This window comes from Saccopteryx leptura, chromosome 1 (assembly GCF_036850995.1).
Source record: "Saccopteryx leptura isolate mSacLep1 chromosome 1, mSacLep1_pri_phased_curated, whole genome shotgun sequence".
In the NCBI taxonomy this organism is placed as follows: domain Eukaryota; kingdom Metazoa; phylum Chordata; class Mammalia; order Chiroptera; family Emballonuridae; genus Saccopteryx; species Saccopteryx leptura.
In genome coordinates, this window is record NC_089503.1 from 6,766,408 (window position 1) to 6,791,150 (window position 24,743).

General features: G+C 54.0%; 1 protein-coding gene across 3 annotated transcripts in view; it reads left to right on the top strand.

Annotated features, from left to right (window-relative positions):
• The first annotated feature begins 707 nt into the window (after positions 1-707).
• The window catches only part of SPTBN2 (spectrin beta, non-erythrocytic 2), a 40,660-nt gene continuing 16,624 nt past the window's right edge, over positions 708-24,743 (top strand). The window contains exons 1-14 of one of the 3 annotated variants that reach the window (XM_066346764.1): positions 708-863; positions 7,810-7,988; positions 12,913-13,064; positions 13,517-13,690; positions 14,470-14,561; positions 14,717-14,797; positions 15,323-15,438; positions 17,545-17,657; positions 17,775-17,962; positions 19,576-19,693; positions 20,189-20,347; positions 20,689-20,991; positions 22,621-22,774; positions 23,012-23,882. In XM_066346764.1, coding sequence (XP_066202861.1) covers positions 7,832-7,988; positions 12,913-13,064; positions 13,517-13,690; positions 14,470-14,561; positions 14,717-14,797; positions 15,323-15,438; positions 17,545-17,657; positions 17,775-17,962; positions 19,576-19,693; positions 20,189-20,347; positions 20,689-20,991; positions 22,621-22,774; positions 23,012-23,882 — 2,678 coding nt within the window. In that variant the 5' untranslated portion in view covers positions 708-863; positions 7,810-7,831. Of the gene's footprint in view, positions 864-1,438; positions 1,544-7,809; positions 7,989-10,002; positions 10,432-12,912; positions 13,065-13,516; positions 13,691-14,469; positions 14,562-14,716; positions 14,798-15,322; positions 15,439-17,544; positions 17,658-17,774; positions 17,963-19,575; positions 19,694-20,188; positions 20,348-20,688; positions 20,992-22,620; positions 22,775-23,011; positions 23,883-24,743 lie in introns of those variants that run through there. The other 2 variants (XM_066346758.1, XM_066346749.1) reach the window with 2 other exon arrangements.

Sequence of the window (24,743 nt, forward strand, 5' to 3'; positions counted from 1 at the left end):
TTACCAAGTACTTTATGTCAGATTTTCACTAAGAATTTGGCAGAATAAATTTTATAAAACAACTTACTATAGTTAAATCTATCTTTTTATTTATACTTTGGTTGCTCCGCTACCGCCCACCATGAAAGCTGAACGCCCACTAGTGGGCGGTAGGGACTAGGTTGACTACCACTGCCTTAAACCCAATAATTTAGGCAAAGCCCATTCTTCACATTGCCCTTATTTGGCCATTTCAGGCATTTCCCTGGTAGAAACAGACCCCCATCTTCATGGGCAGTAGAACTTAATGGTTAAGTTCGGACTGCTCGGTACAAAACCGAATCTGTTATTACTAGTTCATCCCTGAGCCTAGTTTCCCAGTCTGAAAGAGTGGGTGTAGGTGAGATAGTGTGTTTTTAGCACTGAACAGGGCACTTTATAACTTTGTTATTATTTGGGCATAATTCTTTTCTCTACTAAACAGATAACAGTTCACTTTAGACTCAAGGACCTTAGACTCAGACACTACTAAACCAAGGGGAAACCCAGCTATGCCAGGCCTAGAAATGTCAGTCCCCACCCCCACTCCTTCTTAAGACAGTGAGTAGGCCGGAATTCTGGTTGATAAATGTGAGGAGCTGAGAAGGAGCTGCGTGGAGCTGCAGCGATGACTGTTCTGAGAATTTGATCTGCGAGGAGACGAATCTCCACCACATGTACCATGGAGATGCTCTGGGAAAGAGAGCCTGCCTACCTGCCTGAAGGCGGAAGGGAGAGACAAGGGATGGGTAGAGGAAATGCTTAAAGAAAGATGAGCTGGAGGTGCCCAGGAGGAAATTTTGAGAAGGAAAATAGAGGCTGAAGATTGGGAAGCCTTCTGGGCGGTGAGTGCCGTTAAAGAAAGGATTGCGTGTCCTGGGGATACAGATTTTGTACGAAAATCGGAGTAGTGACAAAGGTGGGGTATGCAAACTGCGGAGACCAAGCCTGGTAAGCTGTGAGGGGCTGCCCAGACGGCCGAGGGGTGACCCGGACTGGCGAGAACCGGAAGGCAGGGTTATGGGGGCCACTCGCTGGGAAGATGGGGAGGGGGGTTGGGAACTGATCCCGAAGCCGCCGCCGCGTTTGCCCCAGGAAAGGTCAGCGACCCCGGACAGGGGAACTGTGCGGAGAACCGAGAGGGGCCGCGGTTGCCATGGCGCCGGGCGGGGCGGGGGTGATTCGGGCCCCGCCCGGAGCCCCGCGAGGCCGCTGACTCCAGATGGTCCCGGGCCTCCCGCGGGAGCCGGCGGCCTGCGGCAGGAGGAGGCTATTGTCCTCCTTCCGCGGCGCCGCAGTCCCGCCGCTCGCGCCCGCGCGCCGCCACGCGCCCCGCCGCCGCCGGCCCCGCGCGCCCCCCGCAACCCGTGACAGCGCCTGCCTGCCGCCCGCCGTGAGTCCCGCCGCCGCCCGGCCTCCAGCCGCCGCCCGCAACCGCCCCTCGTGGCCGGGCTGCGGGCGCGGCGACGACCGTGTGCCCCCGCCCGCCGCGCTCCCCCGTGCGGGGCCGGCGCTCCGCTCCGAGGTAGGTGCCGGCGCCCCGGCCCGCTTTGTCCCGGCCGGCGGGGCGGCGCGCTTTGTGCAGCCGCGTGCGGACGGCGGGTCGGGGTCGGGGTCTGGATCCGGGCTGGCGGAAGGAGCAGGGGACGTAGGATGCGGCTCCTGTCGCTCGCTCCCACTCGGTCCCAGGGACCGGATGGAGAGAGTCATGTGCCAGCCACCCAGGTACCGGTTTGCTGGCGGCGGGGCATCAAGGCTTGGGGACACGGGCCTTTCCCGAGCCAAGAGAAGAGTCTAGAAGAGCGGGGGGAGGGGGGGGGCTGACAGACGCGTTAAGGGGTCGGGTCGGCAGGGCTCGGAGCGTGTCTGACAGCGTTGGCCGTTCACGTTGCTGAGGCTCCTAGGCGGACCGGCCGGCTTTGGTCCAGGTGCTGCGGGCACGCTGAGCCGTCCCTGCCCTGTGTCTGCGAGCGCCTGCTTCCCTCAGGGTCTTTCTGGGGTCTCCCTCTGGAGCCAGGGGAGCTGCTCCTCGCCTCTTTGGTTACTAGCTCTAGGTTCCCCTTTATGCATGCTCGCAGTATGTGTGCGAAGGGGACAGACTTGGCTGTGGTGACGAGAACACTGGCAGAGAGAGAAAGAAACCCCTTCGGGTGATGAGGAGGCTGGGTGTAAGGTGTCTCTGTGGCCGAGACGTCCAGAGGACTTGGAGTCTGCCCCGCACGGAACTACGGGGCAAGGCCTCCTGGCAGGGGTATTCCAACTCCAGCGCACAGTCAGCCTTTGGCTCTGAACTCCTCTGGCCCAGGACGGCTTTCCCCCCTTAACCTCATGGCTCTGCGTGCTTGTCTGAGCGGCAGGCTTGCCCCCTGTCCTAACCTGCTACATACTGTCTCAGTGAGTTGTTGTTTCTTAGCGGGCCTCCCCTCCACAAGCAGCCACAGTTCCAGGGCTGGAGAGCTGGTCTGTTCAGGCATGGACAGGGTACCCACAAACCAGTTTTCCCTGAAGATGAAGAAGGCAGACTGAGTTCCAAATATGTCTTAGCTTGAGGTACTGGGCAACTTCTCAGCATATCCAGAGCAGCAAACAATTAGGAAGGAAAAAGCTAACACGGATCTTAGATTTGTCCATTAGAGAAACTGTTATAACCCATGGGTTACAGGCTTGAGGAAGGGAGTGAAAATTAATCTGAATAAATCTGCTGTGAGTAGAGGATTCTAAAGGAGATCAAACAAACATGAAGTCCCTCTCTTGGGCCCAGCTCCTAAGTTCCTGGGAGGAGGCTTCCTGTGCGCGCTTCCTCAGGAATGGCCTGGAGAGAAACCCGTTGGGATTCTGCTTCTCCTGCTGGTTCTCTGTCCTGAGTGCATCTTTCTTTTGCTTTCTTAGGAGTCCTGAGTTTATTTATTATTTCTCATTCTTTTTCTCTCTCTGCTGGTACACTCATATTTTGAGTCAAATAAGATTTTTGCTTGGCCAAAGTCCCCATTTCTTCTAATCTATTATTCATCCTGCTGTCACTTGTTCAGCTCTGCCTCCCTGTCACATCTCTAGCCATATCATCCTCCTTCTGCACAGCTGTGATTTGCCGGTGTCAGGACATCAGCTCCATTTGTCTCGTTAGATCCAGAGCCCAATCCATCTTCATTTTCCTCCCATTGCCCCAGGCTTCTGACGCTCTGTGTCTTGGCGTTTCTGAAGGAAAGTTATATTTGGGTTGAGCATGGGCGCCAACCTTAGGTCACACTTACCCTTGAAACTTTGGGTCTCAGTCCTCACAGCTCCTCTAACCAATTCTAACTGCTACCTTAGCTTTAGACAACATGACCCTCAGTGTGTGGTCCCTGGACCAGTGACTTTAGTGTCATCTGAGAATAGTTAGAAATGCAGATTGCACCTGACCTGTGGTGGCGCAGTGGATAAAGTGTCAACCTGGAAACGCTGAGGTTGCCGGTTCAAAACCCTGGGCTTGCCTGGTCAAGGCACATATGGGAGTTGATGCTTTCTGCTCCTCCCCCCTTCTCTCTCTCTCTCTCTCTCTCTCTCTCTCTCTCTCTCCCTCCCCCCCCCCTCTCTATAATGAATAAATAAAATCTTTAAAAAAAAAAAAAAAGAAATGCAGATTGCTAAGCCCTACACCAGACCTGAGTCAGAAACTCTGGGGGCGGGCCTGGCAATCTGTTTTCATAGCTCCACCCCACCCCCACCACCTGGTAATTGTGATTTGGTGCAGGTTTGGGAATCCCTGGTCCTGGTCTGTAGAGCCCAACCCCGACAGCCCTCCAGCTGAGGGGCAGAGGGGCTTCTCTGACCCCAGCTCATTCTTCCCTTGAGCTTTTTGCCAGCTCTAAGAGAGACATTAATTCAATGAGGGGGGGATAGAATTTCGGCTCTTCATTTAATATCTCCTTATTGAGTACCTATTGTACTGGGCTTGGCAAACACAGCCCTTGTCCTCAGTGTGTTAAAAGTAGAGCGGCAGAGAGACACATAAACAACTAACTGTAAGACAACGTGATAAGTATAATAATAGCAGCCTGCTGAAGTGCTGCGGGGGCACAGAGCAGGGCATGATCCACTCTCTCTGAGGGAGGTAAAGAATGAATGAGGAGGAGGATGTGGTGAGAGGAGGAATTAGGGAAGGAGACAAGCTCTAGCCCCAGGGATAGGATTTCTAGCTTTGAATGCCAACGAACAACGAAGGCAGAGAGGCAGCTCCCCTTGAGGGTGTGTGGGCACCAGCTGAACAGTCTGCATCCAGAGCGTTTGGGATCCAGCAGGACCCCCAGCTTGCAGGTGGTGGAAGTTGACTTTACTCTGGCACGAATAATGTAAGCTATTTGGGTCCAGCCTAGAGGTCAGCGGCTAAGAATAATGTGCTGGTGAACTATAATCTGGATTAGCTGCTGTACCGCCCTCTCTCCAGAGTTCAGGAATCCATGGAGAAGAAGGTTGATGATTCTCCAGTACAGAGAGAGGCAGGGAGTCATTGGCTTGGGGGGGATGGTACTGCAGACCAAGGAAATGTGAGCAGGGATACCCAATGGGTCATAGATGTGTAAGGATACACTCAGTGGAAAGAACCCAGAGCCGGATCTATGCAGAAGACACTCCAATAGAAAACTAGGGATCTGGAGAGCACAGCAGGGAACATAGTATATTCTGCAGAAGGCTAGGGCGCTGCAGAGTTCAAATGCTTGAAAACCAAACCTCAGAAACATGGAGATAGGGCCTCAGAACCACCAGAGAGCACTATTCACATGTGGGTCTGTGGGAATAAACTCCTTAGAGTTCCAACGTGGTGGCCTGATGAGGTCATCTAAGGAGACTAGTGCCATCTTGGTTCCTTTTCTTCTTAAGTAAGAGAAGGGAGATGGTGAGACATATTCCTGCATGCATTCCGACCAGGATCCACCCAGCAACTCTTATCTAGAGCTGATGCTTGAACCAACTGACCTATTCTCAGCACCTGAGGTTGATGCTCAGACCAACTGAGCTATCCTCAGTGCCCAGGGCTGATGCTCGAACCAATCGAGCCACTGGCTGCAAGTGGGGAAGAGAAAGAGAAGGGGGAGAGGGAGGGGAAGAGAAGCAGGTGGTTGCTTCTCCTGTGTGCCCTGATTGGGGATTGAGTCCAGGACATCCGCATGCTGGGCCGACGCTCTGTCCACTGGCCCAACTGGCCAGGACCTAAGTGGCCAATTTTTTTTTTAAACAAATTATTTATTTATTTTAAAAACTTCATTTATTCAATTTTTGGAGAAGAGAGAGAGAGAGGGAGAGAGAGAGAGAGAGAAGGGGGAGGAGCAGGAAGCATCAACTCCTATATGTGCCTTGACCAGGCAAGCCCAGGGTTTCAAACTGGCGACCTCAGTGTTCCAGGTCAACGCTTATCCCATTGTGCCACCACAGGTCAGGCAGTGGCTAAATTTTTATTTGGGAAAATGAGAGGTTCCAACTCTGTGCTTTCCCCCCAAAATGATAGGATTCCACATAGAACCTCTAAGAGCAGACCTCACTGGGAGGTCTGGGACGGCCCTGAGCCCCAATAGGATAGATACCTTGGGAGGACCAAGCTGGATCACCAAAAGGAAGCCAAAGCGGTCCATGTTTAGGTTTTGTCAGCTTACAGGGGCCCCAGGGACACAACAGTAATTTGGAGACAGGGTCAGACAGTCCCCTTCCTTAAGTCTCTGCTCTTTGTGTAGTACAAAGATGTAGTGAAGCAGAGTATGGAAACCTCACAGGCCTTCAGGGGTAGGCAGGTAATAAAAATACATGGTGTGGCTGAGAAGGAGACAGAGGGAATGGTGGGGCCTGCAGAGGAATGGAAAGTGCAGGCCTACCTAGAGGAATCCAAAACCAGTTCTTTTTCAACAGTTTACCGACCACACTCTTGGGGGCTGGCGTTAGTAGGTTTGTGGTTCCTGGTAAAAAAGGAAAAGGGGTCATGGAAACAGACGGCCCGGGGGCGGGCATGTATATAGGAGCTTTTGTGGGGAGTTCTGTGCAAGGAGAATGTGAGCGCTGGAAATGTGCACCCAGAGCTGAGCGTGAGGATGGCTGCTGGGAAGAGAACGAGAAGAATGGAATCCAGACTGTCCTGGGGCTGGAGCCGCTTCCCTGTCCAGCGACTGGGAGAGTACAAGGTGACTCTAGCTCAGGTCACGCCTTGCCCACAGCACTCTTTGCTCAGGGTGACTCAACTTTGACCTGGAGTTTATTTTTATATAAATATTTACAGAGCAAATTCAAAGAATCTGTTAGGGAAAATGATGGATTTTAAATGAGAAAGGAGGCCTGATGGAAATGAAGCTGTCTTTCCTGTTATAGGAAGGAAAGCCCAAAACTGGGAGCCTTAAAGGTTAACTAACTCCTCTCACCTTGTCCGTGCTACTCCCACCCAGGGAAGTCCTTGTATGTGTTTTCTCTTTGGGAGGATGGGGAGGGGCAGACAGTCCTGGCGTTCACATGGGTCAGGTTCAGCTTCATGGGACCAGTTAATGACAGAAGCCAAGTTCTGCCTTTGTGTGCCCATGGGAACACACCTCCCTGCCCAACCACGGCTCACCACCCACCCCTTCTTCCTCCCCCTAAAGCACACGAGAGGTTCTCTGTACCTTCTCTCCAGAACCGGAAACTGCCTAGGAAGTGGCACTAAAGATTAAAATATATCTTTGTATTTGAGAAGTACTAGGAAAATAAGAAATGCAGAATTTGGGGCTCAGATCAAGTTACAGATCCGGCCCCCTCCATTCCCTCAGATGTCTGCTGAATGCTGAATTATGTGGGAACTTTGGACAGTAGAGATTTTTTTTTTTAATCCCTAACAGCCAATCTGAAGCTCATTTGTTAGTTTTGATAAGGACAGTTGGCTTGCATAATGTCAAGTTATAATCGTGCTGGCCAGCATACGTGGTCCTGATTTTCCCCCAAGCAGGGCCCTGGAAGGGAGCAATGGGTGCTGATCTCTCCCAGGGAGTCCAGAAGGGCTCCAGGAAGTTCAAGGAACATGTAAATGTTGTGATTAAGAGCTTGCCCCCCAAAGTCAAAAAGATACTGGCTTCAAAACCCAGCTCTGCGACCTGGAACTGTGCTGGGGCATCTTCCCATCTATGAAAGGGGGGTGATAATGAACCCATGGGTTGTGATGAGATGAGGCATGTATCACAGCTGACATTTGTCAAGCACTTAGTAAGTATTCCCTGTCACCCAAAAAAGAAAATTCAAAAGGGAGAGAACGGTGCCGTGTCCTCCTTTGAACTCTTGAGCACCATAACTATGCTAACCTAACAGCGCCCCAGTCTTCCTGGGGTAACCCAGATGCATCTCAGCTCGAGAACAGGATCTCAGTCTTTTCATCTCACATCGCCTGCGGGGTATAGGAGGCCATCTTGGACCTGGGAATAGAAGAACTTCGGTTGACATTCATTATTGCTCAGGGGGTCCCATACGCTGCTGTCCTGGACCACGTTGAAAGCCATCGCCACTTTCAGCCTGGCTCTGTACACAGCCCCTCTCTGACCTGAGGCTCTGGAGCCCTCTCTCCCTACTGCTTTGCTGTGAGACACCACTGCCTGCCCGCCTTACTCTATGTGCGTCCTGTCCCTCTGCTTCCCCACAAGGCTCCCCTCCCCCCGGGGGGGCCGATTTCTGTGGACAGAAAAACCAACCACAATCTTTGACCATCAGGAGATCAAGCAGATCCAGGGCGGGAGGAGAGAAGGACATGGTGAGTGGTGGGCTCAGTGGCCCCAAGATGCTCCTCACCAGCTACATTCCCCCTTGCAGGAGCAGGAGGCCACCCACCACCATGAGCAGCACCTTGTCGCCCACAGACTTCGACAGTTTGGAGATTCAGGGCCAGTACAGTGACATCAACAATCGCTGGGACCTGCCTGACTCCGACTGGGACAATGACAGCAGCTCGGCCCGCCTGTTTGAGAGGTCTCGTATTAAGGCCCTGGCAGGTGAGATCAGGGGAGGCCCTGGGAGATGCTGAGGACACTGGATACAGAAGTTTGTCATGAGTCCTTCCGCTCCATGGGAAGACCATCTTTCTTTCTAAGCGGCTGCACTGAATAGAGGGGGAAATCCAGTTCCCCTCATCAAGCCCCTGGTCCCTAACTCCAGCCTCGAGAACAAACTTCATGCCACCCAGAACATTCCCCAGCTTCCTTTCCCCCAGCCCAGAGAAGTCATCCCGACCCTGGGACTGGACTCTGTTCCCCTCTGCACTCAGTTGACTTCTTGCTTATGTCCCTGAGTCATGTCCCTAATTCTTTTGCACTTAGTCTTGCTATTCATTCCACCCACCTCTCCTTTACCTTTCATCCCCTTGTGGCTTCATTGATTCCCACTGTCATCTCTCACACCTGTCCTCCCTGCCAGTCCATTATCCGCGCTCCTCCCTCCCCACCTGTTCCTTCCACCTGCCGCCTGTTCCATTATTTCATCTACCTGTTCCTGAAGCAGGTGCCCTCCACCCTTCCCTGGTTTCCCCGGGTTTGCTCTCTGCCCGGCCCCTGCCCTCCCCTACAGCCTGGGCTCTCCAAGCACAAATAAACCCGTTGGACGGGCCTCCCTGCTTTCCGGGGGAGGAGTTGTCATGGCAACAAGAGTGCAGCTGCCACCTGACACCACCAGCTGATGGCCTGGCCCACTTGGGGTTGAGTCACCTATGCACCCCAAGGCCACCTACCCCATCAGACTACCCCCTCCCCATCCCACCATGGTCTTTTCCAATGACCTGCTGGCCTCCCAACCCAGTGAAGTGGGAGAGGACCCAACTATTCACTCCTGATTGGTAGTGCTCCCAGCGTGGGTGGGGTGGCCTCCTGGAAGAAGGGAGACACTGAAGGGGGTGGTTCCAAACCTGGCCACAGGTCTTAACAGAATCACCCAGGGACGTTTTTTACAAGTACGGGTTCCCAAGTCCCTTCCTGGACACTTGAATTAGAATCTTTAGACATATGCTCCAGAAATCAGGGTTTCTATGCTCTCCAGATACGTAATTCTGTACAGCTAGCCCAGCACCAGTTGGAGGACCCCCGTGTGGTGGCCATAGCTTCGGGGACCCCTTATCATTCGTTCCTGGGCTTCTCTGTCCTTCTGGTTGGGTCTTCAAGCTGGCTTGTCAAATACTCCTATCAGTGTTTCTATTGATGGCAGAAGGACAGAAGATAGGGGTTATGGAGAATGTCACCTCTTTGGGGAAAAGTTTCCCCGGTGCCCAGACTTTGGATGCATGTAGCTTCTAGACCTGTCGTGATGCCTGTGTGTACAGCGTGTACATGACATGTGCTACCTAGGGCTGTCACAATGTCTGCGCACACCGTGCTGTCAATGAGTGTTGATCTCCACCACTACGCGGGGCTCTCTGAAGAGGCCTCTCTGTGTGGGACTCTTTGCCTGGCACTGTACCTCGCACTAGTAGGGGCCAAAGAGGTGCTGAATGAATGGAGACGGGAGAGAGGCTGTAGGGACAAGAGCTGAAGCCCAGAGAGAGGCAGGAAGGGAATCTGGTGGATTGCCCAGTAGTGGGTGTACTGGGCCCGGATGGCCTGGCTGGGGGCCTGGAGTGCCCAGCGCTAGGGAAGGGGCGGGGCTGGAGATGACGATGACCAGCAAGTGGGAGGGATAAGGACAAGGATTTCAGTGATAAGGGGACATAAGCAATTTCTCCTTTTCTGCTGTCTGAGCTGGGGTTCAAAACCCAGGTCCTGAAGGGGGGGACCTGCCAGAGTCACCCAGAGAGGGGCCATCCTTGTCACACCTGCAAACTTTCAGGACGCAGGACTTTGTTTGGGGAAACCCTCTCTTGGCTTTTCCGTGCTCTTAGGCAACTTGGGGCCTGATGGGCAGGTCTCTAAGAGGCTCGCAGCTCCCTTCTCCGCCCTCACGCGGCGGGCCCTGGCCCTGCCCCAGCCGCCTGGCCCCGCCTCCCACCCCTCCCCCGGCACTGTCCAACCTGTTTGTCTGGAGCTGCCTCTGTCTCCTCTCGCCACAGCCAGGTGTGCCCTGCTACTTGTCTGGGAGTTCAGGAGCCCAGACATCTCATAACTCCTTCTATCAACTCCTTGAATTTCTACCATCTTTGAACCACCAGCACTCACCACTGGGACCCCAGGCTCTTAGGATCCGAGGCTCCAGGGGAGGCAGAACCCGCTGCCCAGCCCCTGTGCAGGCAGAGTATGGACTGTGGGCCCCAGGCCGTGTAGGAGGCAGCAGGCACCATGAATGGGAACGGAGTGAGCAGGGTGCACGGGCACGGCCTGAACGGGGCTGGTGAGTTTTACTATGAGGCTGTGGAGGGGTCTCAGAACCCTGGGGGCCTCCTGCTCTCACCGGCTGCCTTCATCAACCCGGCTCAGTACGCCAGTGTGCTGGATGGACGCTTCAAACAGCTTCAAGGTGAGCTGCTTGGGCAGAGGGGCGTAGAGAGAGGGGACCTGGGGGTGTGGGACAGGAGCCAGGGCAGAGAACACGGAGTGGGACGTTGGCTGTGTCTGAGCCATTGGTGTTGGGAGACGGTGTGCTGGGGGGTGGGGGAGTAATTACAAGTGGCCAGAAAATACATGGATGCTGACAGCTAGGGGAGAGGCTGGGACCCACTCACTGGAAGGGACTGCGAGAGCGTGAGTGGGTGTGACCGCAGGGCCCCGCTGGGTGCGGTGCAGCCTGTGTGTCCCACAAATGCAGTGACCATGGAGGCAGCGGGCGAGGCTGAGAAAAGCAGTGTCTGCGTCAGCAAAGAGGGAGGCCTTCAGCACAGCCTCACCGAGACATTCACTGTCAGTGGGTTTGAAGATGAAGGCCTGCTGGGATATTCGGGGAAGGAGAGAGCAGGAGTGAGCCAGAATGCCAAGGGACCCAGGCTCATTAGTGTTGCCCTGGGTTTCTGAGTGGGTGTGTAAATGTGTGTAAGGAGGCAGCGTGTGTGGGAACCGGGGAGTGTGTCAAAGGCAGTTGGTGCAGACGAGCTCGGGTATAAGTCTGAGCAGGCATGATTTCATCTGGCACCAGTATTTTGGTGTATTTCTGGAAGTCACGGTGTTTCGTGGTGGGGGTTGTCGGATGTTGTGGGCGCCTTATGAAGTTATACTTTGTCTCTGGTGCTTGGCTTTGCACATTTTCCTCCTAGCTGCCACTATTTCCACCTATTCAACCTGTGTGCCAAAATGGCCTCACCCCGGTGTGCCTGGCATCGGGACATTCCCCCTGGATTCAGTAATGGCCCGTGGTCCAAGAAATCCCTACTCGGCCTGTGGACCGTGAAAGGCGACCCAAAGGCACCCTGGGTTCCACAGGCTGCAGAGCATTGGCCGTCCCGTGCAGTTCTTAGCCCAGATACAGAGGTTGGAGGTGGGAAAGACAGGACTAGACATGGGTGTGCCGCTGTTTTATGGGTGAGGTGCATAGGAATGTGAGATTAAGGGATGAGTCTTTTTGGTTTCTGAGATGCTGGTGCTGAGAGGGAAACAAGGGACTCTTCAGGGCCTGGCCACTTGGAGGGAATCCTTGCACTGGGCTCCCCTGGAGAGCACTGGCAGAAATCTTCGTGACCGAAGCAGGGTCCAGTGGCCTGAGCTGTTCCCTCACTTTGTCATTGATGGCATTTTTAATTTTTCTTCTTCTGTGAAACCTAAGAGTGTCCCCCCAGCAAGTAGCCCTCCCTGGGGACCAGGCAACAGGACATTTCTTTACATTTTTTTAGATGATTGCCACCTACTTGGCCTGGCTACCTCCCCCCTGTCCCCACCCTCACCCCCCCCACCCCGGCCAGACTCCCATCCCCCCATGTTTCTTAGGCTCACCCATTTCCTGCTCTCAACTTTAAGACCTTATTTTTCTTCTCAGCGCTGGAATGTTGGTGTTCTGGGGCTGCATCTGTCATGGCCCATTGAATGACCCCGCCCCAGAAAAGTCCGTCTTTTCTTTAAATTATCCCAGGAGAGCAAGCTGGCTCAGGCGGCCTGCCGTCTCTATAATGTCACATCCTTCTAATGGCCACTTGGAAGAGCCGCTGCTGTAATTTAAGTCCACACCCTCCCGTTTGTTCACCACAAACCAGAGAGCAGCCATACCGCCTGCCGGGCCCGAGAAGGTGTCCTTGGGCTGTGCGATCACACCTGTGGAAGAGAAATGCATCGAGGCACCGTTTCGTGCCAGGCATCTTACACACTTGTCCCGTTTAATCAGCACAGTGACCCGCGGAAGTAGAAAGTGTTATGCCCATTGTACAGATGGGCCGTCCCGTGCAGTTCTTAGCCCAGATACAGAGGTTGGAGGTGGGAAAGACAGGACTAGACATGGGTGTGCCGCTCTGGAAAGTGAGGCTCTGGTAGGTGAAGTGACAGCTTCACCACTGTGATCCCAGCACCCTGATCCCAGACCCCAGCCCTTCTCTGTGTCCCACTGCTTCTCATTTCTTTCATCCTTTCTCCTCAAAGCCTGCTTCTTGTTCTCATTTTTTTCTCTTTACATATGAGCTTATTCCAGTATTTTTTCTGTCGATTTGAGGGCAGGGGATGGAGAGAGAGAGAGAACTAGAGAAGCATCAATTCGTTGTTCCACTTAGCTGTTCCATTTAGTCGTGTACTTATTGGCTGCTTCTCATATGTGCCCTGAGTGGGGATCAAACCCACGACCTTGGTAAACAGGGATAATGCTTTATCCACTGAGCCACCTGGCCAGGACCTCATTCCAATTTCTTTATTTCCCTGCTTTTTAAGCTATTTTTTCTCTCGGCGATATTCCTTCCTCTCCCCCACCCCTAGACCTCACTTCTAGCCACTCAGGCACCCCCACACACACACACACACAATCCCACCAATTGGTGATTAGAAGCAATTATACTTGGAGGACAGAAATGACCCCATGTTGCCACCACAGATGAGCGAGAAGCCGTGCAGAAGAAAACCTTCACCAAGTGGGTGAACTCGCACCTGGCCCGGGTGACATGCCGGGTGGGAGACCTGTACAGCGACCTCCGGGACGGGCGTAACCTCCTGAGACTCCTCGAGGTGCTCTCAGGAGAGATACTGGTGAGCTGTGGTCACGAGGGAGGGGGGAGCCCGAGAAACAGTGGTCCAGGGGACAGGCCACAGGAACCCCCCCCCCTTAGAAGAGTGACACCTCGGAGCAGAACACAGTGGTTGTCCCCAGCTCAGAGGATGGTTTTGTCTCGAGAAGCTTTGCTGCAGGGATTAAACAGGAGCATTGCTTCACGGAGACATGAACAGTGGCCCCATTGAAAACATTGCTTTTCCCACCCACTCTGGGCAATTAATTCCCTTGGGAATCTTAATCTGGCCCAAGCCTCATCTGCAGCCTCAGCTTTGGCTCTGTGGACGTGGGCCCAGCCCTGGGGCAGTGCCTGTGTTCCTGGGGGAGGTCATGGGCAAGGTGTGCAAAGCAAAGCCTCGGGAAGGTAGGAGGGAAGGGAAAGGAGGAGGCCCATGGTCCCATGCCTTTGTGTCCCCCTGGTCCTCGACAGCCAAAGCCCACGAAGGGTCGCATGCGGATCCACTGCCTGGAGAATGTGGACAAGGCCCTGCAGTTCCTGAAGGAGCAGAAGGTGCACTTGGAGAATATGGGCTCCCATGACATTGTGGATGGAAACCACCGTCTGACCCTCGGGCTGGTCTGGACCATCATCCTTCGGTTCCAGGTACCTGGCACAGTGTCATCCGGTCCGCGCTCTGCACCTCAGTGCTGCCCCGTGAGCGGTCACGGCCCGTCCATGGTGTGATCAGTACACGATAGAGGGTATAGACCCTTGTATCGCAATCAGGGGGCTCTCCTCATAATTCAGAGTAGAGACCAGTGTGTCAAGGTCCCTATGGCCTGGTCTATGTCCTGGTCACAGGCAGTAGGTCCACATGTTGGTCCAAAAGGGACTGAAAGTTTTACACACTCGTTCTTCACCACTGAGAGTGTTACAGCCACATTTGGAGTCTGATCACTGGCCCATTTCTCTGCCTCAAACTCTGCTTGCCTCCCTCAAAAGAACAGAACCCTTACCCCTTGCACTCTGAGCATTGCCAGTCCCATGTCTTAATGCCACCACAACTCTTCTGGTCTCCCTGGACGTAACCTCCTCTGCTTCTTCCAGACCTAAGCAGAGCTCCGTCCATGTCACCTCTGCAGCCCAGCTCTCGGAAAACGTTCCCTCGCCCGCCCGCCGCTCCCCCACCCCTGGAGGAGCCTGCATCTTTCGCTCCAAGACATTTTCACTGTTCTGAGGCCCTACCCCACCCTGCAGCCTCAGGTCCCTTTGACCTGATGTGGTGTGGTCACTAGCACAGGAGGAAAGGTCCCCAGGCTCTGTCCCTGCTCCCCCGTCACAGGCTTCCGAGGAGGTGTTTCTTGCCATGTATCTCTGAGCATCTCCAGTAACTCCAGGAGTCCCCATTCGGGGAGTCAAGGCGTGCCTTCCTTCCCTCTTAGATTCAGGACATCAGCGTGGAAACGGAGGACAACAAGGAGAAGAAGTCCGCCAAGGACGCCCTGCTGCTGTGGTGCCAGATGAAGACCGCCGGGTGAGGCTGCCCAGGGCGCCCAGGGCGGGGGGGGGGGGCGGGGAGTGGACGCACTGAGGCTGTGTGGTAAGGGAGGGCTGGAATCCGGGACCCGCCCTCGAGCCGAGGACCAGGGCGTGGGCTGACTCACTGCCTTTCCCCCCCTCTGTTGGTAGATATCCCAACGTCAATGTGCACAACTTCACCACCAGCTGGAGAGATGGGCTGGCCTTCAATGCCATTGTCCATAAACACCGGTGAGAAGCCGGAGTGAGCGGGCCGCCGAGCGGCTGGGGAGGGTCGCTGACCCCAGGGCATGCACGCACGCAGGTAGATGGGGCGACACATGGGCTCCACAGCCAATCCCGAGGAATGAACATTGGGAGAAGAGCCAGGATGTGCAGGGCGCAGTGTTGTAAAGAGGGCCTGTGATGGGAAGCGAGGGGTGTGGGGGCAATGGGTGTGGGTCTGAGGTGCATGGTTCTGGACACCGTGGACTTGGTGGCTCAGGACACAGAAAGGAGCGGCTTTCTTTTCCCTCCTTAGGATATTAGGTGTTTTGGGGGCTTTTTTTAGATTTTTATTTATTCATTTTTGGAGAGAGGGGAGAGAGAGAAGGGGGGAAGAGCAGGAAGCATCAACTCCCATATGTGCCTTGACTGGGCAAGCCCGGGGTTCTGAACCGGCGACCTCAGCGTTCCAGGTCAATGCTTTATCCACTGCGCCACCACAGGTCAGGCATATTAGGTGGTTTTGATATTTCTGTGTTCCCTCCGTCCCAGGCCAGACCTGCTGGATTTTGAGTCCCTGAAGAAGTGTAACGCACACTACAATCTCCAGAATGCGTTCAATCTGGCCGAGAAGGAGCTGGGGCTGACGAAGCTGCTGGATCCTGAAGGTGGGCAGAGCCGTGCAGACACACGGCTGCCGGATAGAGACAGATGGGGTTTCTTTGGGAAGTGACAAATGTGTTCCGGAATTAGATAGTGGTGATGGCTACACAATCTTGTGAATATACTAAAAACACCCACCGAAGAGCGTGCTTTAGAAAGGTGAAGTTTTATGGTGTAAAAATGATATCTCAATTAAAAAACAACAACAACAAAACTTAAAAGCTGTAGGAAGAAAGGGAGCCCTGTAGCAGAAAGAGCTGTGGGACGAAGTTCTGTCCCAGCCCCACTGCAGAGCAGCTCTGTGACCTGGATCCCGTCACGTGGCCTCTCTGTGACTCAGTTCAGATTGAGAAGATTGGTCTCCGTGGTCTCTAAGGGCCATTGTTCCAAAATGTTCAGGGTTCTAAGTTAAAGCTACATGACTTGGAGGACTCTCCAGAGCACTGCTGAGGCTGCGGTCAGTGGGCCCCGTTGATTGGCCCCTGTGCTTCTGATCTTGACGCTGATGGGACTGGCAATGGCCACTGGGCTCTTATTTTGTACCTGGCACTGCACTTCACATGCTTTAATTAAGTTAATCCTCCTAACACGCCCTTTGACATTAGCATCATTATTATCTTCAGATAATAGAAGCTGGTGTGATAAGGTGCTAGGAAATTGAAAAACTGTTAGTATAAGTAAATGCTATTTCTTTGTATTTTGTATGCTTCCTGTAACCTCTACTTAGAAAATTTTTGTTTCTGTGTAATACCCAATGAGTCGGGAAGCAAAGGAGGGAATAGCTGTCCACATATGGCGTCTCAGGGAAGCAAGAATCTTAGTGCCCTGCCAATCCCCATAGAACACTCCCTTGTTGCTGGTCCTAAAGCCCAGAACAAAAGACTACCGGGCCAGTCCAGGACCTTTGGGAAGTTAACAAACGGGTCTCTAACCCATACACCTTGCTCAACCTCAGTCACTTTACAACAACAGGGGCCTGTCAAGGTTAAGTGACTTTTCCCAAGGTTGTACAGCTGGTGGAGCACAGATTCAAATTCAGGTATCAGGGCTCTAGAGTCTGTTTTCTCAGCCACCTTTTTGGAGAGCAGAGAGCAAGCAATCCTGGTGCATCCAGAAGAGGGGAGGAGAGGAGGGCCCAGCAACTTCCCTGCTGGAAACACTCCCTTTAAAGGTCACCAGGAAGATTTGAGTCTTGGTTATTTTCTGCCTGTTTTCCATCGCCTGCCCGTAGTCCTATGTCCTATGCCCTCTTAGTCCAGAATGGCAAACATCAGATAACTAGCGATGGAAGTTGGCCAAATACAAGGTTCTTTGTAGACTATGTGAAAAGCACAGCTAGGATAAAGAATATTCAAGCAAAGGTAAGCATCCTGTGACTTTCTGAGACCATTTCCATGGCTCCTGCATGCCTGCAGCTTTTCAGAGGTGGTCAGGAGGGCTTCTGGTCCCACAGTCTTCCCTTTAGGAAGATTACAGTCTGGCCTAATTAAGACAACCCCAGGATTTCAAGTCATAGTCAGCTTTGGTCCTTGTGGTGGGAGCTGATTTGACTTGAAGCACACTTACCTTCTGAGGCCCACGGCTGAACTTTGGGATTGAGGTCAGAAAGAGCCTTGACCGTGCCCCAAGATGGCCACGAGAACTGGACTCTGAACCCTGCTGCCGGGGCTAACTGGGACCTTCCTAGAACATCCCGGATGCAGGAGGCTTCGTTCATACCTTCTGTCTTGCTGCCTCGAATCTCCTGACTTCCTACACATCCTTCCAGCCCAGAAGACACGATCCATCCCCAAGTGGGAAAACTGTTTCTTTCCTTGTCTTGCTTCCTCCAAACAGCTAAATTTGGTCTCCATTGGGAACGCTGTTGAAAGCCTCCTTGAGCTTCTGGGTTTTGTACTCTGCTTGTTTCTAGGAGGGGGAAAAAAAATGTTAGCTCTTCTTGCCCTTTTAGTCCATATGGTTTGTCATTTTGCTCTGAAGGGAGCTGGAATGATGTCAGCCTCGGAGGGCTGGCACGGCCCCGGGTTTAGGGTACGAGATTCGAGTTGTGGGTGTACTTCTGGGAGGCAGGTGTCAAGTCTCTGCCCAACCCGAGTGCTCTTTTTCCTCAGATGTGAATGTGGACCAACCAGATGAAAAATCGATCATTACCTATGTGGCTACTTACTATCACTATTTCTCCAAGATGAAGGCCCTGGCCGTGGAAGGCAAAAGGATTGGGAAGGTACTGTCCACCATGGGGCCGTAAGCGGAAAGGCCAGGGGAGGCCTGGCCTCAGGGTCTTCCTGCCCTCAAGCAGGGGCAGGGTGGAGCTTCAGGACCCCACGTCGCTGTCTCGCAGGTGCTGGACCATGCCATGGAGGCAGAGCGCCTGGTTGAGAAGTACGAGTCCCTGGCCTCAGAGCTGCTACAGTGGATCGAGCAAACAATCGTGACCCTCAATGACCGGCAGCTGGCCAACTCCCTGAGCGGGGTCCAGAACCAGCTACAGTCCTTCAATTCCTACCGCACCGTGGAGAAGCCACCCAAGTAGGTGCCCCTGGGCCACGCACCCTGCCGCAGCGGGCCCACCCCGAGCTGTGCTCAACGAGAGAAAGCACGCGTCTGGGCGAGCAGCCTCTTGGGAGGGAGGTTTGGCGGGGCACCAATGCACAGAGGCTCATTGCCCTCCGCTCACAGCACCAGAAGCAGTTCCCAGATCAGTTCTTAAAATGATTATCCGTTAAAAAAAAAAAGAAGAAAAAAAAAAAAGGTGTGCTTTGGAAATGATTGCTAATATACGTCGAGTCTGTGCGATCCACTCTGATACTGGTCAGGGTCACGGCAACCCCAGTCCCACCTTAGGGACTGGGCGAGGGAGACGGGACCTGGCAGGGAACACAGGAGTGTGGCTGGTAGCTTGCATGTTGCAAAGGTTCCTTATCGTTTATCTATTTTAGCAATGAACTGTTTTCAAGTGTGGAGCTGCTGTTAGGCAGTTCTATACGGCATATACTAAAATGTGTTTTTCTGTTACTGAGCTCTTTTGGAGTTAGTATGTTTCAGTTCCACAACTAATATTAATCCGGAAAACATCTATTCCTACACATTTCAGGGAATGATTTGACCCAGAAAGTCCTCTTGAGTAAAGATGTAGTTTCAAGGGTGTTCACTAGTGTGACCTTTGTGAAAGAAAATTGAGTCATAGGAAAGTCACTGACAATACTGTTAAAGAAATGTGTTTATTGACATGAAAAGATGTTTATAACAAGTGTGGGAGCAGTTTGTAAAAGTTATTTGTGAATAGCGGAGTTCAAAGTGTCAAGGTTCACCTGACCAGGCAGTGGCGCGGTGGATAGAGCCATCGGCCTGGGATGCTGAGGACACAGGTTCGAGACCCCAAGGTGGCTGGCTTGAGTGCGGGCTCATCTGGCTTGAGCACGGGGTCACCAGCTTAAGCATGGAATCATAGACATGACCCCATGGTTTTTGGCTTGAGCCCAAAGGTCGCTGGCTTGAAGCCCAAGGTTGCTGTCTTGACTCCAAGGTCTCTGGCTTGAGCAAGGGGTCACTTGCTCTACTGGAGCCCCTCAGTCAAGGCACATAAGAGAAGCAATCAATGAACAACTAAAGTGCCATAAGTAAGAGTTGATACTTCTCATCTCTCTCCCTTTCTGTCTGTCACTGTCTGTCTGTCTCTCTCTCTAAAAAAATAAGTAAGTAAAAGTGTCCAGGTTCAAATCCTGGCCTTTCCACTTAGCGGTTGAGAGTTGTTATCCTCTCTGTGCCTCAGTTTTCTCATCTGGAAATGGGGGTAATAAGAGGATATAGCTAGCAGTGAGAACTAAGCAAGTTAATGCACATACATTCCTGAGAACAGGGCCTGGCCCACAGTGAGAGAGTCCCGGACAAATGTTGCCACAGCGTGATCCAAGCCCATCCGTGTAGAACAAATATTAAGCACATGCATGCCAGGGGGTAATGGGCCATTTCTGTGTGGTTTTCAGTTTTAAATCATATTCTTTTGATTTGCCAGTATTTCTGGCTTTCGTGTATTGCTTTTAAGAGAAAAAAAAGCAACGCAGGACACTTTATTTCGAAGAGTAGAGTCCCTGTACCCCTAGTGGCCTGTGACGCTGACCCCTTCCTGCTCTGTGCCTCAGGTTCACAGAGAAAGGGAACTTGGAAGTGCTGCTCTTCACCATCCAGAGCAAGCTGAGGGCCAACAACCAGAAGGTCTACACACCCCGTGAGGGCCGGCTTATCTCCGACATCAACAAGGTCCCCCGCCTCCCCTTCCTGTCCCCCAGGCGTCCCAGCCTTGCACCAGCCCTCACGTCCCCAGCTGGAACACTGGTTCCAGATAGCCGCGCCCCTCCCCGGTGCAGATGTGACTCACACATTCTTTCACGCATCCTGCACATTCCCCCTCCTTCTCCCTCTCTCTCTCCATGTGAGTTCACGTGAGGAAATCATACTCCAATCCCTCATCTTGTTCAGCCTGATGAATAATAAAAGCCCCCCACCACGAACAAACCCAGTGGTTTCCATTGTTCCATCCCCCTCTGGTCCCTGCCGGGTCCTGGTCCCGAAGCAGGTGCCGTCTTCCTGTGGCTCCTTAGCGCTCCAGCCGCTGCCCGCTCCTCACACCTCCAGGCACAGGCAGCTCACTGACTGCATTCCACTGACCCACTGGAGCAAGCTTCTCTGGGACTCACCATGTACCCTGGCGACCCTCCCTCCCCTCACTTCCTGAGCCCTGTCCCCACCCCACAGGCCTGGGAGCGGCTGGAGAAAGCCGAGCACGAACGGGAGCTGGCCCTGCGCACTGAGCTGATCCGCCAGGAGAAGCTGGAGCAGCTGGCCGCCCGCTTCGACCGCAAGGCCGCCATGCGGGAGACCTGGCTGAGCGAGAACCAGCGCCTCGTGTCCCAGGTAGAACTCCTGGGTGGGGGTGGGGAGCTCTTGGCCTTTCCGGGCTGGTGGGGGGAAGGGGAGGAGAGAAAGTGGAGGATAAGAAGCTCTGCGATGTGGGGAGCTAACGAAATGAGAAATCCATCACACAGATAAAGAGACCAAGAATCCCAGGATCCAGGGGCCAAAGTCTTGAACGGGATATAAGGGTTGGCGAGACAGGACAAGATAAGCTAGAGAGGAAACTGAGAGACACCTCACGGGGTTGGCATCTTGCAGCAGGAGTGCCCCAGAGGGCAGCAGGGTGAGCAGAGATAGTGCCCCTGAGCTCCCAACCCTCCCTCCCTTCCCCCCTGGCCCAGGACAACTTTGGGCTGGAGCTGGCAGCCGTGGAGGCAGCGGTGCGGAAGCACGAGGCCATCGAGACAGACATCGTGGCCTACAGCGGCCGGGTGCAGGCTGTGGATGCTGTGGCCGCTGAGCTGGCCGCCGAGCGCTACCATGACATCAAGCGCATCGCGGCCCGGCAGCACAACGTGGCGCGGCTCTGGGACTTCCTGCGGCAGATGGTGGCCGCCCGGCGGGAGCGGCTCCTCATCAACCTGGAACTGCAGAAGGTGTTTCAGGACCTGCTCTACCTCATGGACTGGATGGAAGAGATGAAGGTAGCAGCAGGATGCATGGGGTGGGGTTCCGGTGGCCAGGATTATGGGGGGTGGGATTGGGGGTACAGCCACTCCCTTGCTCAGTGGATCTTCATAGCGGATGACCCAGAGCAGGGCCCTATTCTCGGTTCAGATGGACAGAGCACACAGGTACCCTGTCTTCATGGGTTCACGTTCCAGTGAGAGGAGACCGATGATAGAACCACAGACCTATCAACAAACAAAATAGCAGGTGGATATGAAACCTCTGAGGAAACTGGAAAGGGCTGTGTGGTGGCGTGGTCTGGAAGGCCTCGCTGAGAAAATGCCGTTTTAGCTAAGTGCAGGATAACGCAAGGAGCCACATAAGGAGAGCGGAGAAGAGGACCTTCCAGGCAGAAGGCCACAGGCCAGTCATGGCATATTTAGCATGAGAGGGAGGCCAGTGGGACTGCAAGGGATACGGGAGGCAGTGGCCAGCTCACTTAGGGCCTTCCAAAGCTGGTCAAGGAGTTTAGTTTGGGTTTTTTGGGGGGGTTGGGTTTTTTGGGGGGGGTTAGCTAGAGACAGAGGGATGAGAAGCATCAACGCATAGCTGCAGCACCTTAGTTGCTCATTGATTGCTTTCTCATATGTGCCTTGATGGGGGGAGGGGGAGATTCAAGCTGGCAACCATAGGTCATGCCTGTGATTTCATGATCAAGCTGGCAACCACACAGTCAAGCTTGTGAGCCCACGCTCAAGCTGGGGAGCCCACACTCAAGCTGGTGACCTCGGGGTTTTGAACCTGGGTCCTCAGCATCCCAGACCAAGGCTCTATCCACTGCGCCATCACCTGGTCAGGCAGGAGTTTGGATTTTATTCAAAGTAACAGAGCCTCGAAAGTGATCAGAAGGTTTAGAAAAAGGGAGAGATGTGATTCTACCTTATGTTTTTTAGAAAGATCACTTTGACTAATACGTGAAGAAGGGCTGTGGACAGCCAGAGTGGGAGCCGAGACTGGTTAGATTGCTGTGATCTAGGCCAGTGTCTTTCAACCACCGGTCTGTGGACCAGTGCTGGTCCACCAGAAGTCTCGTGCTGGTCCACGAGAAGAGTTAACCATCCTGATGGTGTATGGACATTTTAGAGTCACATCAGGGTGGTTAACTCTTCTGCAGACCAGCACAAAATTTCTGGTGGACAGCACCTGTCCGAGGACTGGCCGCTGAAAACAACTGGTCTAGGCAGCAGGTGAAGATAAGGATGGGTCTGGAGAGATGCTGAGGATCGCTGCGGTGCTGAGGACCGAGCCATGACAATAGGAGGCAGTAATTCTGGGGCCGAGAAAATGAGTCATCCAAGATTCCTGGAGCAGGATTTAGTTAAGATGGTTTTTCCACAGGAGGAGAGTTGAGTACAAAGAGGCTGGGGAGCCGGGACAGAACGGGGATATCACTGGGTGTGTGAGTGAGGACCCACAGACGGGAGAAGATGTGTTCATGTTCACCTGGGTGTGACACCGAGCCACCCGGAGAGGTCGGGAGGTGCGGTTGGTTCCGGAGAAGGGAGCGAGGTTAGCACAGGTGTGTGGTAGAGCTGAAAGAGGCTTGGCAGCGAGGAGTTGGGCTGCTCTCAGAGGGGCATTGACATGCCACCTGTGCCTGGCAGGGCCGGCTCCAGTCCCAGGACCTGGGCAAGCACCTGGCTGGCGTGGAGGACCTGCTGCAGCTACATGAGCTGGTAGAAGCCGACATCGCTGTGCAAGCTGAGAGGGTGCGGGCTGTCAGTGCCTCCGCCCTGCGCTTCTGTGACCCGGGAAAAGGTGAGAACTGGGGGAAGAAACTGGAAAGGGGAGGGGCTAGGGAGGAGAACTAAGCACTGAAGCATTTGAGAACAAGACTGGGAAGATCTGGCAGGAAGGATGATGGGAGGGTGGCAGGTGACAGAAGTGGAGGGCGGCGGAGGAGAGGAGGGTGCAGGGATTTGTAACCAGGGACGAATATGGCGGCAGCAGGAGGGCTGGGTTGTAGCTCGGGACCCTCCACCATGACTTTTTCAGAGTACAAACCATGTGACCCGCAGCTGGTGTCAGAGCGGGTGGCCACCCTGGAGCAGAGCTACGAGGCTCTGTGCGAGCTGGCAGCGGCCAGGCGGGCCCGTCTGGAGGAGTCCCGGCGCCTCTGGCGTTTCCTCTGGGAGGTGGGCGAGGCCGAGGCCTGGGTGCGGGAGCAGCAGCACCTGCTGGCCTCCGCCGACACTGGCCGGGACCTGACCGGCGTCCTGCGCCTGCTCCACAAGCACGCAGCCCTGCGAGGCGAGATGAGCGGCCGGCAGGGGCCCCTGAAGCTCACCCTGGAGCAAGGCCAGCAGCTGGTTGCCGAGGGCCACCCGGGGGCAGGCCAGGCGGCCGCCAGGGCAGCGGAGCTCCAAGCGCAGTGGGAGCGTCTGGAGGCCCTGGCGGAGGAGCGCGCCCAGAGGCTTGCCCAGGCCGCCAGCCTCTACCAGTTCCAGGCAGACGCCAACGACATGGAGGCCTGGCTGGTGGACGCCCTGCGCCTGGTGTCCAGCCCTGAACTGGGGCATGACGAGTTCTCCACGCAGGCCCTGGCCCGGCAGCATCGGGCCCTGGAGGAGGAGATCCGAGGCCACCGGCCAACCCTGGACGCCCTGCGGGAACAGGCGGCAGCCCTGCCTCCCGTGCTGAACCGCACACCCGAGGTGCAGGGCAGGGTGCCCACCCTGGAGCGACACTACGAGGAGCTGCAGGCCCGGGCGGGCGGGCGAGCACGGGCCCTGGAGGCGGCCCTGGCGCGCTACACCATGCTCAGTGAGGCCGGGGCCTGCGGGCTGTGGGTGGAGGAGAAGGAGCAGTGGCTCAACGGGCTCACCCTGCCTGAGCGCCTGGAGGACCTGGAGGTCGTGCAGCAGAGGTACGCCCCCTGCAGGCTCCCTCAGCAACTGCACTGGAAGCTGGGGTGGCACGTCCCGCTGTCAACTGCCTGTCTTGCTACATGGCTTTGAGTCTTTTTTTGTCTTTTAATGAAAAATGCCAAACATACTCAAAAATAGAAAACATTATGCAACAAACTTCTATATCCACCACCCAAGTTCAATTAATTGTCACTATCATGCTCTATTTGATTCATTTTCCTTTTCAGAAGCCAACCCCCAATATTATCTGTCATTTCATTTCCACATTCTCAAGGATGCGTCCTTTAAAAAATATGAGGAAATATTTTTAAATATAGTCAAATTTTCTTTTAGTGAAACTTTTTAATTGTGTGTGTGGACTTAAAAAGCTAAGGCTTTTAGACAGAAGCACTGATTGACCTCTCGTGAAGTAGCTTTATTTCCAGAATATTAAAGTCATGTAGAAAGAACATATTTCTTACAGAACCAAAATGCCATTATTACATAGAACAAAATTAGCAATTTCTTTTTTTCTTTCCAAGTGAGAGGAGGGGAGATAGACTCCTACATGTGCCCCAACTGGGATCCACCCAGCACCCCCCCATCTGGAGCAGATGCTCTGCCCATCTGGGGCCATGCTCGCAACCAAGCTATTTTTAGCACCTAAGGCAGAGGCTCCACAGAGCCATCCTCAGTGCCTAGGACCAATGCCCTCAAACCAATCAAGCTATGGCTGCAGAAGGGGAAGAGAGGAGAAAGAGAAAGGGAAGGGGGAAAGGAAGAGAAGCAGATGGTTGCTTCTTCTGTGTGCTCTGACTGGGACTCAAATCCTGAGCCAACAGGCCAGGGCTAAAATTAGCAATTTCTTACTATCATCTACT